This window comes from Lampetra fluviatilis, chromosome 45, assembly GCF_964198595.1.
Source record: "Lampetra fluviatilis chromosome 45, kcLamFluv1.1, whole genome shotgun sequence".
NCBI lineage: Eukaryota > Metazoa > Chordata > Hyperoartia > Petromyzontiformes > Petromyzontidae > Lampetra > Lampetra fluviatilis.
In genome coordinates, this window is record NC_136319.1 from 6,479,772 (window position 1) to 6,497,736 (window position 17,965).

Genomic DNA, 17,965 nt, shown 5'->3' on the forward strand with positions numbered 1-17,965 from the left:
TACCTGGGCTCCACCATCAGCTCAGATGGTAGCATCACGACTAATGTGAGGTCACGAGTCAATGCGGCGTGGATGAAATGGAGGCAAGTCACCGGAGTCCTCTGTGATCGGAAAATGCCAGATAGGCTGAAGGGAAAAATATACAAGACCATCGTCTGACCGGTGGCACTCTATGGATCCGAGTGCTGGCCAGCCACAACTGTACACGAACAAGCTCTCCACACCATGGAGATGAGGATGCTCAGATGGAGCCTCGGGCTCACTCGATGGGATCGTGTCAGGAACGAAGACGTTCGGAAGCGACTTGGTGTGGCCCCCATTGCGGACAAGATGCTTGAGGCAAGGCTTCGGTGGTACGGCCATGTGATGCGAAGTGAAGAGTCATCAGTGGCCAAGACTGCCGTGCGTATTGAGCCAGAGGGCCGCCGTCCACACGGACGTCCGAAGAAGCGATGGATGGACCGAATAAAGGAAGACATGAAGACGGTCAACGCATCCCCTGAAGATGCCCTGGACCGAGCCAAATGGAGAAGACAATGCCAAAAATCGGACCCTGCGCCACAGCGGGAACAACGCTAGGAAGAAGAAGTGTGAGGTTAATGTTACTGTTTCGCCTGTTTTTCCATCAACAACGTCCAGGAGCAATTCCACAAATTCCTTTCCACTTTTCAGAGCTCACATGTTCTGTTTCAGCTTCAGCACCTGTAATTCTCCCCAGAAACGATGCTTCTTTATACAACTTACAACAGTAAGAGGCCGTGAACCACGTAAAGTAACCGGTAGGACGTGCCTCCAAATGATTTACATTTTACGGTTCGATCATCCAATAATAGATCAACAGCCTGACATACGTGTGTGCTTCATCCCAGACAATTAGTTTCAATTGAACTATATTTGTGGCTTCGTGTTTGGCTTTATATTGCAAGTCATTGTTGCAGTTATTTTCAAAGGGATTTTAGAGACTGAATGAGCAGATCAGACTCCAGCTAATAGTTTTGCTGGTATTCCTATTGACGCAACTGGTATTGCTACATTCCCTCTACCTCTAATAGTGTAGTGACATAGTGCTGACTGTTGTACAGCAGCTGCAACTGCAGGTGGGCACTTAGCATGCACGTAGTTGAGCATATACACAGGTGTGCAGGCAGGGCAGAGGAACTGGGGCAAGGGTCACGGTAGACTTCGTGGGGAACCCCCTGGAACCCTCTGGTGGGTTCGAGAAGGGAGGCGTGGCTAGGGTGGAGCAAAGCCGCGCCGAGGGGAATATAAGCAGCGGACAGTGAGAGCTCCAGGCTGCCAGTTTTGGGAGTGGACTCGTCTCGTCGTTGCTGTGGACGTTGCCGCCTTCGCCCGATCATTGCGCGGCCAGACAGTAGTTGGCTGTACCGGTCGATGCTGTCGGTGCAACGTGGACAGGGTCGTGTGGCAGCGTGGTCGTGGAAGAGAGGGGGCCCGAGTGGTGGCGTGAACTCAACAACAATTAAAGGGGAGGACGGTGCCTCCTGCGACTACCTCGTTTCCGACTGAATGTGTGTGTGACACATGCCACCCACACACACACAAAAGCCTCGAGCAAGAATGAAAAATAGACCTACGACACTATACTTAGAGTGATATATGCCATTCAGGACAATAACACAGGATATATATCTGTGCAAGGAGAATGAATATAGATTCGCGGACAACATAGATCCAATGGAAAAAAAGCTGCATTGTACTGCAGCAAAGTGTTCATATGCTGAATACGTTAGGATAGAATGCAGGACTGAGAATTAATGGTGTTCGGAAGCAAATCAGCTACAAGACCAAACTAAACTTCTTAAGAACATGCGTGTCCAGTACAGCTTTTTATGCTTGCGGGAAATGGACATTAAAAATACTGACAGATATAAGATATTGGTACTCGAAATGTATTTTTACAGAAGGGTACTGCATCTAAGAGTGACCAACGTAGAAGTAATAAAAATATGGTACACAGAAGAAGATCTTACGATGCAGCAGTGATGAGAAATAAACTGGCACTAGATAAACACATGCAGTAAAGAAAACAACAGGCAAATGGAAGGTGTCTTGTTGTTCAGAAGTATGGAAGGAACCGGAAAGAGAGTAAGACCGCACAGAGAATGGATTGATGACATTAAAGATTGGTGCCAGAAAGATGTGGCACTACTAGAGCATATTGGCACAAGACAGAGACAGGAAAGTGGAAACCAATGACGATGCGGACAGTAGACACTACGAGCTATCTGCCCATGGATCGTCATGATGGTGATCACCAGGTAGGGCAGTGGTGGTGTGGTGGTCATCAAACTGTTTGGTGAGTAATTTACGAATGGGTGCAGGGCTGTCTTCACCAACCCACATTGACCAACTTGGTAAAGTATTGTTAAGCAATCTGCTTGCTTGTCGGTTGTGGAAAGGCCTCAATGTTACACTCGTTTCACAAAGGGTGTAAATTATCCGAAAGAGGTTTTTTGTGCACAAACATAACGTACATACATGTAAATTATGTATGTTGATTAACTGTGAATAACCCAACCAATGACATCGCATGTATCTCTCTACTTAACACCAAAACCGGAGGATTTCTCCACAATTTTGACTGTGGCCTGATGTAGCTGGTTGAAATTACTGGTGAAACGTCATACTCGAATTGTAAATGTTGTGGGTTTACTCTCCAACACACCGGTGTGCTGAACTAGTAACTAATTGGGATGTTTTGTTTAAGTGACAAACTTTACTAATTGGCTGTGTTGGGTGGTGGCGGGTTTAATGACACATTTATATTTTCACGATCTAACCCCAAAAAACCTCAATTTTGGATAATATAATATTAGTCGCAAAAGTGTTAAACTGGTGTAAATTATTATTACCATCACAAGGTGACTCGATGGAGGATACAAATCAATAGTTAGCAGGCTGGTGCATAGCGATGCTCATGATACAACCCTGTCCTGGGTTCCACACCATGCCAAGAGCAGGCCACCTAGATTAGAATGCCTGAGATCGGCCTCAATTGTGCGTCCAGGTCAGCCTCTGCCTGCCCCTGGGCCACCTCCAATAGTGAGGAAGGCCATCAATGATTCCACGCAGAGCTCTGGTGTGATGAGCCAACATGTCAGCCTATGTAATGTATCCACAGAGCCAAATCCTCCTGGCTGTGACTGCTTCAGAAAGCGGCTGTCCTGCTGTTCATCGATGGACTCCGGTATTTGAGAAAAGCTCGCAGAGTGAATGTGAAGTCTCCGTCGCAAGCTCCACTAGTCAAAGGCGTCAAGTTTTCTATATGATGAAATGCTCTCTTGTATGTCATATATTTAGTTAGAATATAAATCCATGTGGTTGATAGCAAACAGGCTCAGACCCATTTCCTTGCAGAAATATTAAAAGTATACGCAATTGCATAATTATCGGTTGCCTTATGTGCACGACACCAAGATTCAGGAATTAATACATCACAATGAATGCAAACTGCAATGCAAGTGAAACCAGTTTTAACATTTCATTATGTATGCATTGTCTACTGTATACTTGTGTAAGGGATCTGCGAGCCACCCTTACGCACACGCACCACGCAGACACGACATCTCCGCTCTCATGAACATGCACCAACCACACGCGTGGGAATACACTGGACGGGGATCAGGGATTAAAGGACAAATGATGTCACCCGGTCCAGAGGCGTACCAGACGTGGATGTGTATTGGGAGCAAGGGCAGAGAGGTTAAAAGGGGCTGTGGGACGTGTGTTCGGGGTTGGATTGGAACGAGTGTTGCTGTGCGTTGGTGAATTAAAGAAGTGGTTCAACTATTCTCCGACTCCTCGTCATCTGGTGGCAGCAGTGGGATGTCTCGCCTCAACCGACGCACGAACCCAAGGGGGGAGACACAGCAAGAAGACACTAAGTGCCCAGGATGAGATCTGCTCCGAAACGGAATGGACGAGTCGGGATTCGTCTCCCGGCTCATCGACGAGATCCGTCGCAGCTGCTCATCCCGTGTGGCCACCTTCCTCCACCAATCCGGCGGTGCAGACACAGTGCCGCCGCCACCGCAGATCATCCTCGAGAGATCAGAGGATGGATCTGTTGCTGGAGGCAGTCACCGCGCTGCTTAGCCGGCTGGGTCCTGAGCTCGAACGAGCGGTGGGAACCTCAGCCGCAACATCCCCCCAGCGAGGAGACGGGGCCAACAGTCAGCCTTCCCGACCAGGCAATCCGCAGCATCTCTCCGGGGATAGAGCAGCATCAGCGACGCCACTGACCGTGCGTCCCGCGCGGGACCTGGGAGAACACTCGAGTCTGTCCTCCCGAGATCCTCTGTCAGCAGCGGCAACCGGGGGCGAGATGCAGCCGGAACCTCAGCCGAGGCAGCATGCGGAGGAAGGATCAGGATGGAGCCACCAGCTGGGCGCGATACAGAAGTTCGCGTCCAGATCGGGAGAATGGCGTGCTTTCATCCGCCGGTTTGAGATGGCCGCCCGGGCAATGAGGTGGACAGAGGAGCAAGCCCTGACGATGCTGCCCACTGTGTTGGACGATCCCGCGCTGGTGGTGTTCGACCGGATTCCGGCTGAAAAACGAGGAACCCTGCAGGGTGTCTACAAGGAGATGGCGGACGTGTTCGATCCTCAGTCCGGTGTGCGCCAGAGGTTTCAAGACTGCCAGCGTGAAGCATCCGAATCGCTCCTGGTTTTCAGGACAGAACTGTTGGCCATGGCAGAAGCCGCATTCCCGCGGCTCAACGAGCTGGCCTTGGACTCGCTGGTGGCAGAGCGACTCCTTGCCATGGCAAGGAAGGTGGGATCGATGCTGTTAGTGGTGGAGGAGGAAGTCCGCACCTCGCTATGGGTCGCACGCCATCTTTACGCACACGAGAAGATGGCGAGACCCGCGTGAGCTGTGGCACGTTGCGTCTGATCACGGTAACATCGAGGAGCGGCCACGGCCTCCAACCTGACACGCGCCGCCGGCGGAGGAGGCCGAGGGAGAGACGGTGGCAGCCCTGTGGCAGTATCCGAGGATCCCGCGGGAAGCGGAGCGCCGACCCCGGTGATGGGCACCTCGCGAGGCAGGAGATCATCCTCGGGTCAACGACGACATCATCTGCTACCACTGCGGCCGGGAGGGACACACCGCCCGCGGATGCCGCAGCAGGACGAGTGGGCCAGGGACGACCAACCGGGATCGTCAGCCTCGGTCCGCGGCTGTTCCGACTCAGGCGAGTGCTGACACCTCGGACACCCGGCCGGAACCATGCAAGCCATGTTCACCCCATCACGCATCTCATTCCTCATGGGCGGCGGCTCAGATTCCCGCTGACGGTCCGGGCCCGTGGCCGGACATGGTTAAAAAGTGGCGTCGGTTGGCCAGAAGGGTGGTGGCGGCCACGAGGGGGACGTCCATGTTGGTAGGCTCGGTGGCAGGGGTTCGCGTCCGCGTGTTGTTCGACACGGGTGCGTCGGCCAGCATCATATCCCTGCGTATCTTTGACTTGTTACCAGAGGGACAGCGTCGTCTCGCGCCAGTGCAGGCCAGGTACATAGCCGCAAATGGGGGAAGTATGGGGATAGTGGGCCAAGTAGTAGTGCCGGTTCGCATCGGGGAGCTGGAGGTACGTGCTCCGGTACTGGTCTCCAGTGTGCTCACTGTTCCCTGCTTACTGGGCAAGGACCTGCTGAGTCTCATGCCTCTGCGCATTCTGACGGACGTAGGCTGAGTCGAGACCCCGTCGGGGGTCACTTGTATTTCTTGCGCCCAGACGGTGAACCGAAGCAGCTTCCACGAGTTCAGGCGCTGGTCAGGACTATGGTCTCGATCCCGCCTGGTGCCCAGGCCTCGGTGCCGCTCCGATATCGCACCCCGCTCGTCACTTCCTGGTCGGATGCACCGCTTTTTGTCTCCGCAGTATCGTTGGTGGTGGGTCGCCATTGCTTAGCAGCAGCTGACACGCTCATGCGCAAAAATCTGCCTCTGTTCATGCAGGTCCTCAACACGGCCGACACCCCCGTTACAATTTAGGAGGGGACCTTGTTCGCAAATGTCAGTCCCATGCATTCGAACCCTGAGGCGCACACCGTCAACTATGTGCAATTGGACGGCCCGTCGGTCGGCGCAGAGGACACGTCATGGATAGACGCGCTCCTAGCACAGAACACAGATCTGTTGGCAAGGGAAGCGGAGGAGCTCAGGACTTTGTTGAGTAACTTTGTAGACGTGTTCAGTCAGGGTCCCTATGATGTTGGTCGCACGACGCTGATGGAGCATCAAATCGACACGGGCGATGCGCCACCTATTCGGCAGAACTCCTATAGGATGGGTCCTAGGGAGAAGGAGCATATGCGGCAGGCAGTGCATGAGATGATGGAGTCAGACATCAAATCGCCATCGACAAGTCCGTGGGGGGCACCGGTTGTATTGGTGAAGAAATCGGATGGATCCTTGCGGTTTTGCGTTAACTTCAGGCGGATTAATAAAGTTACCTTGGCGGACGCCTACCCGCTCCCTCACATAGACGACTCATTAGATGCCCTCGCAGAAGCAAAACATTTCCACAAGCTAGACCTTTTGGCAGGATTCTGGCAGCTACCATTAGATGCCGAATCCAGATCAAAAACGGCTTTCAAAACGCCTCAAGGTCTTTTTCAATTCAACTGTTTGCCGATGGGTTTACAGACGGCTCCCGCCACTGTCCAGCGATTGATGGAGCTGGTGCTCGCTGAATTGCAGTGGGAGTCGTGCCTCATCTATCTCAATGATGTGATCATGTTCGCTCGCACATTCGAGGAGCACTTAACCCGGTTGCGACAAGTGTTTTCGAAAATCCGGGACGCCAAGCTCAAATTAAAACCCTCCAAGTGCTATTTGGTTAGCTCCTCCGTTAAATACCTGGGGCATGTCGTAAACGCGTCGGGGGTTGCGATGGATCCCGACAAAATGGCATGCGTCCGTTATTGGCCAACACCCACGTCCGTGCCTGAAGTCCGCAGATTCGTGGGGTTTGTTTCCTATTACCACTGTTTCATCGAGAACTTTGCAACCATCGCTAAGCCCTTGCATGCGCTCACGGCGAAGGGACAGTCGTTTCATTGGGGTCAGCCAGAGACCGACGTGTCCTTGACACTGCGCCAGCGGTTGACAGAAGTGCCACCCCTGGCATGCCCCGATTTTACGATTCCCTTCCTGCTGGACACGGATGCGAGCGACGTGGGCATTGGGGCCGTTCTCTCCCAGGTTCAGGAGGGGAGAGAGGTTGTCATTGCCTATGGAAGTCACGTCTTGTCGCAGGTCGAGCAGCGGTATTGCGTCACGTGCCGCAAACTGCTTGCCGTCGTCCACTTTGTGCAGCAGTTTCGGCCCTACCTGTACGGCCGCGAATTTACGGTTTGGACGGATCATGCGGCATTGCAGTACTTACTCCGCATTGACCAAGTGACCGGTCAGATGGCCCGATGGTTGGAGCACCTGCAGGAGTACACATATCAGGTGGTGCATTGGAAAGGAGTTAGGCATACGAACGCCGATGCTTTGTCCAGACTGGCAGCCCCCAATAAGTGCGCTTGCGGCGACAGATTCGAGCGCTGTAGTCCGCCGGCCGCGGCGCAACCCGAGATCGTGGTGCCGGTTTCCGCCGGGGACACAGACCGGCCGTGGCCGACGGTATCACTTAATAGTGATTTGGGGCTCACCCTACGGGAATGGAGGGACCGGTAGCAGGCAGACGCATCTTTGGCACCGTTTCGCCGGCTGGCAGAGACGGCACGCGCTGAAGATCTCCCCACATCAGGGAAGTTTTTCCTCATGTGGGAAGGTTTGTTGATGCACTAGGATGCGACTTTGAATTGGAAAGTTCTGGTGGTGCCCTCTTCCCTGCGGAGTCAGCTGTGCTCAGATGTTCACGTCCGACAGTTGCTGTCCATGGCTGAAGACAGCGGCAGCAGAGGACTTGGCCACAGGACGGGGGCCCGTGACCCACTCACGCTCACGCATGCCTCGTCGCAGCTGTGGACACGGACATCCGTGCAACCCTGTTGTGTTTGGTCGAGGGATCGGATCATGGGGGAGGTCGGCGACAGAGGCGGCACTCTTGTTAACAAGGAGACGGAGGGGGAAATTGTCTTGTTACTTTTACTTTATTGCACTATTTCATTCGTGTGTTGTGTTAATTTTTTTCATGTGTTGTGTTACTGCTTCATTTCACTCAATTTTTGTTATCGTTTGGATTGCATATGTAGTGGCGGTACGCGCTGGCAGGGGGGGATCGTGTGAGAGCGCGTCGGGTGTGACTACATCGCGTGGTGTAGTGGCGGTGCGTGCTGACAAGGGGGGGGGATCGTGTGAGAGCGGGTCGGGTGTGGCTACATCGCAGTCCGCAGGCAGATGTCCACATCAAGGTCCGCATAGGCCCCGCCCCCTGGAGCGGAGGACTATTTAGGGTGATGCGCAGCAGCACTCGGAGAGTTGGTAACCAGTGAAGACAGAAGACGGAGGAGGAAGAGATAGGGCCCTGAGACCCCTAGCCCCCATGTCCTTGTAAGGGCCGGGACCCTGTGTGGTTCAGAGGCGGGACCGTGGGACCCGGGGCCGGACGTCCGTGTGAGGGCCGGCCGTGGGACCCAGTGGTCGGGACCCATACCCCAGTCGGGTTGGTCTGGGAGTTCCCCTGGAAGCTACGGGGCCGGAGAGCCCGCGTGTGTAGCCGAGTGGAACGCGTAGCGTAGGCTGTAGTTGGCTACACGTGTCGTTGTGGCTAAGTGAACGTTAATAAAAGTGTGCTACCCGTCAAGTGGTCTCCCGCCGTAATTACTATATTACACATACACCCGGCCGCAGTTGATTTTGAACGGCCGAGGCATACATTTGTTGAGCCGAGGACGGCTTGGTCTCAAGGAAGAAGGGGGGTGATGTAAGGGATCTGTGAGCCACCCTTCCTCACACGCACCAAGCAGACATGACATCTCCGCTCTCACGAATATGCACCAATCACATGCGCGGGAATACGCTGGACGGGGGTCAGGGGTTAAAGGGCAAATGACGTTACCCAGTCCAGAGGCGTACCAGACGTGGATGTGTATTGGGAGCAAGGGCGGAGAGGTTAAAAGGGGCTGTGGGACATGTGTTCGGGGTTGGTTTGGAACGAGTGTTGCTGTGCATTGGTGAATTAAATAAGTGTTTCAACTATTCTCCAACTCAACTTCACTTATGTAATGACGTCAGAGAAACTGACTTTAGAGGGTTTATTTATTTCTTGACATTTTCACAGCGTCGGCTCGATGACACAGTCACGACTTGAGGACATAACGACGACTGACTATATAGCAACGACGGACTATATAGCGATGACTGACGACGCAGTGCCGACAGCGATGGCAATGATGACAGCATCGACCCCGATCCCCACGGCAGCCCAGAACCCCGCTTCTCGCCCGCTTTTATCCTCCAGCGTGGCCCATGCAACCACTCCTGCCCATGACCCACTTCTCAAACTCTCTCGCAGGTTCCTGAATATTCAATCGTTCCCCTCTGTTTCCTGGCCTGGTGTGGTTACTAGTCGTATATACTGTCTCTGTTGTTACCACTCGTCTCCTATAATGTCTCCACACCTGAAGTTAACCATTCGTGGTCGCTAGTCCATGCACTGTCTCTACGTTTGGATGCGTGACGAAACGTTTTCCCTGCATTACCTGTAATATCCCTTCAAGTCATCTCTTGTGTTCTAGAATTAAAGAGCTAAGATTTTATATTATATTTTATCACAATCTTTACTTGTGTAATAACAGCCATAGAGGGTTCACGTGGGGATTGGCTTGCCGGTCCTGCTTGTAGCCAATAAGGGTTGAGATAGGGACCATGGCCCAGGCGTGATCACGACAGGTCATCAGGAGTGATTGGCCTAGCCATTCGGGGCCCCAGCTAATGGGGAGCCGGATGAGGGGCGTGGTCCCGGGATTGACAGGGAACCATCGAGAATGGTCGAAGCTGTCCATGAACGATTGGCTGGGGGAACCACGTGACGAAGGTATTAAGAGCGAGTGAGAGAGAACGATCGAGAGCAGACTGAAACTGACAAGAGCAGGGTCACGTGCGGACGGGGGCTCTGGGTGCCACGTGCGCGGTGGGGACTTAGTGCGAAGTCTGTCCTCTCTCCGTTGTCTGCCAGCAACAGAGAGTGAGTGAGCAAAGTGTATTGTGGAGTGGAAATAAAAGGACTGATTCCGAAGCCGTCTCACGAAGGATTATTACACTGGTGTCAGAAGTAATTCTGCGACTGTTTGGACGATCGTCAAGATGTCTAAGCACCCCAGAAAAAAGAACCTGCCCGTGCCTCTATCGGAGGAAGAGGTCGAGACGGATGAAGATGAGCTGTTGGGAGCTACAGCCCTGGTGCCGCCGGCTGATGACGCTCGCCTCGACGCCTCTCAGCGTCGACCGGGGGAGGATGCGACCACCGCAGGACCGAGAGACGAATGGCGGCTGATGGCGGAGCAGATTGAGTCATTGCGTGACATTCTGCTAAGCCTGGTGACCGCGGTGGCGTCCTCACCAGCCGTGGGTCTTCAGATCGCCGATCAGCTGGATGCCGCGGGAAGGGGTCCTGCTATGGAAGCGGGACCCACCATTGCTCCTGCCACGCGGGAGGACGCCGTCGTCTTGGGTGGGGCGGCTGCGCCGGAGTCGTCGCCCGCCATTTTGGGCGCGCCTACCACCACGCGGCCGCCGGACGCCATTATGTCTGCACCGATCGGAGAGCTTGAACGGCAGCCGGAGACGCCCGCGGCACGCGCCTGCCACCGCGGACATCGCCTTCCACAAATAAAAGAATTTATCGCCGGGGGCGATTGGAGTGCTTTTACGTGGCGCTTCGCGTCAGCTTTTAGATCTGTCAACTGGACGGAGGAAGAAGCGCTGGGAGCTCAACATCTCTCTACCAGTGTGCGGCCACGAACCGCTTTCATCGCGGTGGGTGGCGCGCGGCCTGGACGCTAAGTTTAATATCAAGCGTTGGGACCAGATGGCGGCGTGGACGGGGAAACCCGAGATCGACGGGCCGCCTCTGGGGTGGTCTCCGCGACTGGTTGTCCACTGCTCCGACGACTCGGGCGACGACGACATGCTGGCTGCTGCTGTCCCGCATAGGATTCCGGGACGGCGGCTGCGCGACCAGCAGGGCGACTACACGGGCCGGCCGCGTGCGAGGGCCGGGTCGTCCGACCACCGGCCGACGTCGGCCGCGTGTTTCAAGTGCGGCAGACGGGGCCACTTCGCCCGTGACTGCCGCTGCCGACCTCTGCTGTCGCCTCCTCCGCCAAGGGGACCTCCATCTCCTCTACCTGCTGCGGAGCTGCAACAACCTCGGGCGAGTCGGCACAAATCGGACACCCGGCAGGTCGTGTCACATCACTCATCCACTCGCACTCATTCTTACACTCCTAAGGATAATTTTACTTATCCTGCTCCATTGACATGCTCTGCTACACAGTGGAAGAAATGGGCTCGCAGGATTGTGGCTGCGGCGTCGGGCTCGTCGACGGTACGAGGTACCATCGACGGCGTTGACGTCCGTATCTTGGTGGACACTGGCGCATCGGCCACCATCATTTCAGATGTTATTTTTCATTTGTTGTCCATTCCTGCGTCGCGGATACGCAAGGTTAATGATGCGTGTGTTGCCGCCAATGGGGGGAGCATGGGTGTCTGCGGACAGGTGGATGTGAGCATCGCTATCGGAAATATTACTGCAGCAGGACCTGTGTTAATTTCTCGCTCGCTAGCTGTTCCATGCTTGTTGGGTACGAATTTCCTGCGCCGGATGCCGTTGAGAATACGGGTCGACCAGGACTGTTTGGAAATGCCGGGGGGTCGTAGGATGGCGTTCCTGCCTTCCCTGCTGGCCAAGGCGCCTACAGGTAACGCAGTTACTGCTGTAGTTGCGGCTACGGTGGAGGTTCCATCGGGAGCGCAAATGCTTATCCCGCTGCGTTACCGAAAACCACTTCAAATGGGAAGGGGTGCGAAGGGCGTGCTATTATCCCCATCGAATTCCGTATCGAAATATTTTTCTTTGGCGGCGGCACAAACGATCGTGCGCCCAGGTCAGGCACCCTTCATACAGGTCTTGAATGGGGGACCTGACCGCGTTGTTGTTCCGGAGGGATCGGTGCTGGCTCACGCCACTACCGATTTCGCCTCTTGTGACAAACCGCCGCGCGCTCGGATGCCCGTGGATGGGCCTCCGCATGATCGTTCACAAGAACGTTGGATCGCAGATTTATGCGGAGAAAATTCTTCCTTGTCAAATGACCATAGGAACGCCTTGTGTTCGCTGTTGCTGCAGTACGCTGATGTGTTCAGCAGAAACGATTTGGATCTCGGCCGCACGTCGCTTTTGTCGCACCATATTGAAACCGGTGCGGCGCCTCCTGTCTGTATGCACCCTCACCGCATGAGCCCGGCGGGAAGGGAACACATGCGTGGGGCAGTAGATTAATTGCTGGCGGCGGATATTATTTCGCCATCCAACAGCCCTTGGGGCGCGCCCGTCGCTCTGGTTAAAAAGAAAGATGGTGGTACGAGGTTTTGCGTTGATTTCCGCCGGTTGAACAAAATTTCGGCAGCGGACGCGTACCCCTTACCGAGGATGGATGACTCATTGGATGCTTTATCGGGTGCTAAATTCTTTTCCACTCTTGACCTGTCCTCGGGCTTCTGGCAGCTTCCCCTCGATGACGAGTCAAAAGCCAAAACGGCATTCCGCACGCCGCAAGGCCTCTTTGAATTTAATCGGTTGCCGATGGGCCTGAACCCGGCTCCGGCCACGTTTCAGCGGCTCATGGAATTGGTGTTGGCGGGACTGCAGTGGGAAACGTGCCTCATATATCTAGACGATATAATTGTCTTTAGCCGCACGTTCGAGGAACATCTCCAACGCCTTGAGACAGTTTTTCAAAGAATGCGTGCGGCTGACTTTAAGTTTAAACCGAGGAAATGCCACCTTCTGCAACACTCCGTCCGTTACCTGGGTCATATTGTCAGTTCGGACGGTGTATCCACTGACCCTCTGAAAACGAAGTGTGTACGTGAGTGGCCCACACCCACCTCGGTGGGTGATGTTCGGCGGTTTATTGGATTCGCTTCCTATTATCGCCGCTTCGTTAAGAACTTTGCGACGTTGGCAAAACCATTACATGTTCTGACTGGCAAAAATCAAAGGTTTAAATGGGGGGCGGAGGAAGAAAGTTCCTTTATGGCACTTCGGGACCACCTCGCCTCGGCGCCTACGTTAGATTACCCAGATTTTTAGCAGCCGTTCATCCTTGATACGGATGCTAGTGATATCGGCATTGGGGCCGTTTTGTCGCAACGTAAGGACGGGGTTGAGAGGGTGGTGGCGTACGGCAGCAGGGTTCTGTCCCCTGCGGAAACGCGATATTGCGTGACAAGACGGGAACTTTTGGCAATTGTCCATTTTGTTCGATTGTACCGGCCATACCTGTATGGACGGAAATTCCTGGTCCGCACTGATCATGCGGCTTTGCAATATTCCCTCAAATTGGATCAGCCGTTAGGCCAATTGGCCCGGTGGTTGGAATCGTTACAGGAATTTTCCTTCGATATAACATACCGAAAGGGGGCCCGTCACGCGAACGCTGATGCGCTCTCAAGGCTGCCGCCCGTTCCTCCGTGCACTTGCCTGACGGGCACGCACCGCTGCGCCGCACCGCCCACGTCGCCTTGCCCAGCTATGGGGGCGATAGCGAATGAGGACGACGCAGGGGCGAAAGCGAAGGAGGATGACCAGCAGGTGTCGGTGGACACCGATGATACCTTACGGCTGCCGCACGCGGTCTGGTTGCGCGAGCAGGAGGCCGATGCCTCGCTGTCTCCGCTACGTAAATTGGTTGGGAAACAGAAATCGCAATTGGCGGGCTGGAAGTGGCAGATGTTCCGGGGTAAGTCGGGATTGTTAATGTGTACCGACGGGGTGTCTGACCAACCACGCTTGGTGGTGCCTACTTCGCTTCGCTACGACCTGCTCCGTGCTCTGCACGCTGATAAGTTGATGCACCTCGGCGTCCAAAAGACTGTGGCCGCGATGCAAAAGGATTTTTTCTGGGCCGGTATGACGGCAGACATCAATGATTTTGTCCGCTCGTGCCATGATTGTGCGAAGAGGAAGCCGCCTCGGAACCACTATGTACCACCGTTGCGTTCCATTGAAGTGTCCCGTATCAACGAATTAGTGGCTCTCGACATTCTGGGGCCGTTTCCCCCGTCGGCTAGGGGCAATAAATACCTTCTGGTCGGGGTGGAATATTTTTCTCGATGGCCGATGGCCTGGCCTCTGCCCGACCAAACGGCAGCATCCATCACCGACGCTTTCTTGAACGGGTATGTCATGGACAAGGGGGCACCTGAAAGGCTGCTCACAGATCAAGGCCGGAATTTCTCCTCTAAATTGCTTAGGGAAGTTTGTGACGCGCTAGGTAAAAAGAAAGTTCGCACCTCCCCATACCATCCACAAACAGATGGTATGGTGGAACGATTCAACCGTACCCTTTTGGCTATGCTTTGTCACACGGTCAGTGAAAAGCAAACCGATTGGGACCTGCACATACCAGGCGTCTTAGCGGCATACCGCATGGTTCCGCACACGTCCACGGGATACTCACCATTGTTTTTGATGTATGGCCGTGAAAATGTTCCACCCATCGATGTGCAACTGGGTACGCCGAGTAAACAACCGTCCCGCTCCCTGCCTGACCACGTGCGTGACTCGCTTGAACGAGTAACGGAGGCGCGAGAGGCTGCCCGGTGTGCGACGGCCCGTGCTCAGGCAAGGAACGAATGGTACGCGCGTCGATCGCATACTCGCATGCCTTGGTCAGTGGGAGACCTGGCGTGGCTCCACTGCCCCCAGGTACCGGCGGGCACATCCCCTAAACTGCACAGGCCATGGCGGGGGCCTGTGATGCTCGTTGATGTTCGGAACTCGCAAAGTATCCGCGTTCAATATGGAAAACGTCGGTGGTATGTTCATTCCTCGCGACTTAAACCCTATGTTGACGCGCGTGTCGGTCCTTCATCCCCAATAGCTGACCTGCCGGGTTCTGCTGGGCCGACTACACCGCTTGACACGCCCGTTGATCCCAGGGGGGACTGTGTTGTGCCTCCTGCAGATGAACAGGTTCTGAGGGTTGAGGAAGCCCCCGCTGCCCCCCCTCCAACGGGGCCCGCCCTGGACGTGACCAAGCACCAACAACCGACTTCTTCTTCGAGCCTGCCGCCTCCTGTCCATCCGGAAGCAAAGCGACCTTGCGCTGGGAGCGGAGAGGGTCCCGCGTCGCGTACGCGGTCGAAATCTCTTCCGTTTCGTTAACGTTTGATCGTTTCGCTGATTTCCCTGTCGTTACTGCGCTGCAGGGGCGCCCTAATGTATGTTGTGATTTTTTATTATGGGTGACTGTTTTAAATGTTGTTAGGCGCGGGAACGCCGGTTCACCCTCGACTTGTTAAACGCACCTTGGTGCCCTAATAAGATGTTGCGGAATTGGTTCTTCACCCTTTTCCCAGCCGAGACGGCTAAATTTTTTCACCGGGGGGGGGGGGGGGGGTGATGTAATAACAGCCATAGAGGGTTCACGTGGGGATTGGCTTGCCGGTCCTGCTTGTAGCCAATAAGGGTTGAGATAGGGACCATGGCCCAGGCGTGATCACGACAGGTCATCAGGAGTGATTGGCCTAGCCATTCGGGGCCCCAGCTAATGGGGAGCCGGATGAGGGGCGTGGTCCTGGGATTGACAGGGAACCATCAAGAATGGTCGAAGCTGTCCATGAACGATTGGCTGGGGGAACCACGTGACGAAGGTATTAAGAGCGAGTGAGAGAGAACGATCGAGAGCAGACTGAAACTGACAAGAGCAGGGTCACGTGCGGACGGGGGCTCTGGGTGCCACGTGCGCGGTGGGGACTTAGTGCGAAGTCTGTCCTCTCTCCGTTGTCTGCCAGCAACGGAGAGTGAGTGAGCAAAGTGTATTGTGGAGTAGAAATAAAAGGACTGATTCCGAAGCCGTCTCCCGAAGGATTATTACACTTGTTATAAGTGTTAGATTTTAATCCAATATAATCGTTGCTCCATGCACTTTTATTTTATCAAACCTGTAAAAAGTATTTCGAGTTATCCCGTATATGGTTTTGCAGTGGTACTAGAAATTAAATTTTTGTCATAAACGTTGCATTTTAATATTCACATTCAAGCAGCAATTTACATCATGTATTGCTCTTTCCTATTACACTGACGCCTCACGACGTTCGCTTGAATCTACGGAGTTGTCCTCACAGGAAGTCACAGATTCCACGGAGGGTGAAGGTTACAAGATAAGAGCCCATGCGTGGTACCTTTACGTCCTTGCGAGCGACCTTCATCCGTCCCACGGACGCCTCCGCCTTCTTCCTTTTCTCCTCCACCACTCGCGTCTCCTCTCCGACTCCACTCTGCAAGAGACAAAGTCACCATAGGAGACTCCACTCCCTGAGCGGCCCCCCTCTCAGCCACGGTCCACAGGGAGCACTCCACAGTGATGGCTCTATAATTGTCCACCAAAAGAGTACTCAGTTTGTCATGCTGGACTGACTTAACATTCTGTAAGCAAGTAGGCAAGGCGCAGTGATGAGAATAACTTCCTGGTATTTTTGATTGAATGAGATGTAGACGTTGCGAATTTGTCAGCTCCACTCCTGGTTTTGTAAAGGCCACATCAGGGGACAGGGACATGATCGTTCAACACAACAGCTCTTCACTTCATGAGCAACATCCAAACATGACCTTCCTCGAGCACGCCTCACCCAAAATGCGTCGAACCACCCTCCTCCTCCTTACACTCAAACTCTCGTCCCTTCCTTTCCCTGCCAAAACCGAATGGCTACCTTGAACTGAAGCGATACCATTCTCACACACTGAGGTGCTCACCTTCCGCGTATCATGCTCATCCTCCAGTGTGTCGACATCATGCCCTCTATGTTCTCCGGTAATGGTACAGGCCATGCACACCAGGCTCGCGTCCTGTTTGCAGTAGAATTTGAGCTCCTCTCTGTGCTTCTTGCATCTTCTTTCCTCCAGGCTGACAATGGGAGCTACCAGGACATGGTCCTTCAACTTGGGGTTATTGATGTGAGGCTTCAGGTGGGACTCACACAGGGACATTTCACACCTCAGGCAGGTCTTCACTGCAGGAGTCTCCCCATCACCACAGGTGTCACAGAAGACAACTGCAGCCATCTTCTCTGCAACTCTGAGCTGCTCCACCAGGTTGGCGAGTGCCACGTTCCTCTTCAGTTGGGGCCGCTCAGGGAAGGCCGCTCGGCACTGCGGGCAGCTGAAGCTGCTCGCTGTCTCCCAGGCACCGTCCAGACACCGGAGGCAGAACGAGTGTCCGCAGCTCAGCGTGGAGGGGCAGTCAAACGTGCCCAAGCAGATGGGGCAGCTCAGCTCACTGTCGACACAATCACTGGGAGACGCGCTCGCCATGGCCCATGGCTTCACTCGGACTCAGTCGCTCGCCGCGGCTCACGGAGGAGCTATCGCAGCAGCTGCTCACACAGCGGAGACGAACAAGGAAATGAACTTAACTTCACCTGCAGCTAAGTTATAAATACCTCGAGACACGGCCTGGAATGTTCCACACTGCGGCTGGGCTCACCTGTGTAGACGTGGCGGTACAGTCACGCACTGTGTAATAGCTAAAACTGATTTTTGTGTTTAGTTTGTTGTCCTTCCCCTGGACTTCCGATTAGCAAGGTTGGCTATGTACGGTGTGGAAGAAGTTCAACATACATACATAGCTTTGACCGGGCTCAATTGATATATTTGTACAAACAAAACCCAGCAGCAGCAACCCGGGACACAGCAATAATGGTTTATCCTACAAGCTGATTGACCGGGTAGTCAGGCCGTGTGTATTGCACAATGGA

General features: G+C 54.1%; 1 protein-coding gene across 1 annotated transcript in view; it reads right to left on the bottom strand.

Moving 5' to 3' along the window:
* Positions 1–17,586, bottom strand: part of LOC144947552 (E3 ubiquitin-protein ligase TRIM11-like) — a 32,669-nt gene extending 15,083 nt beyond the window's left edge. Inside the window, exons 1-2 of the mRNA XM_078876774.1 lie at positions 16,965–17,586; positions 16,394–16,489 (exon numbers count right to left, since the gene is read on the bottom strand). Coding sequence (XP_078732900.1) covers positions 16,394–16,489; positions 16,965–17,522 — 654 coding nt within the window. The 5' untranslated portion in view covers positions 17,523–17,586. The remainder of the gene's footprint in view (positions 1–16,393; positions 16,490–16,964) is intronic.
* Positions 17,587–17,965: the final 379 nt, after the last annotated feature.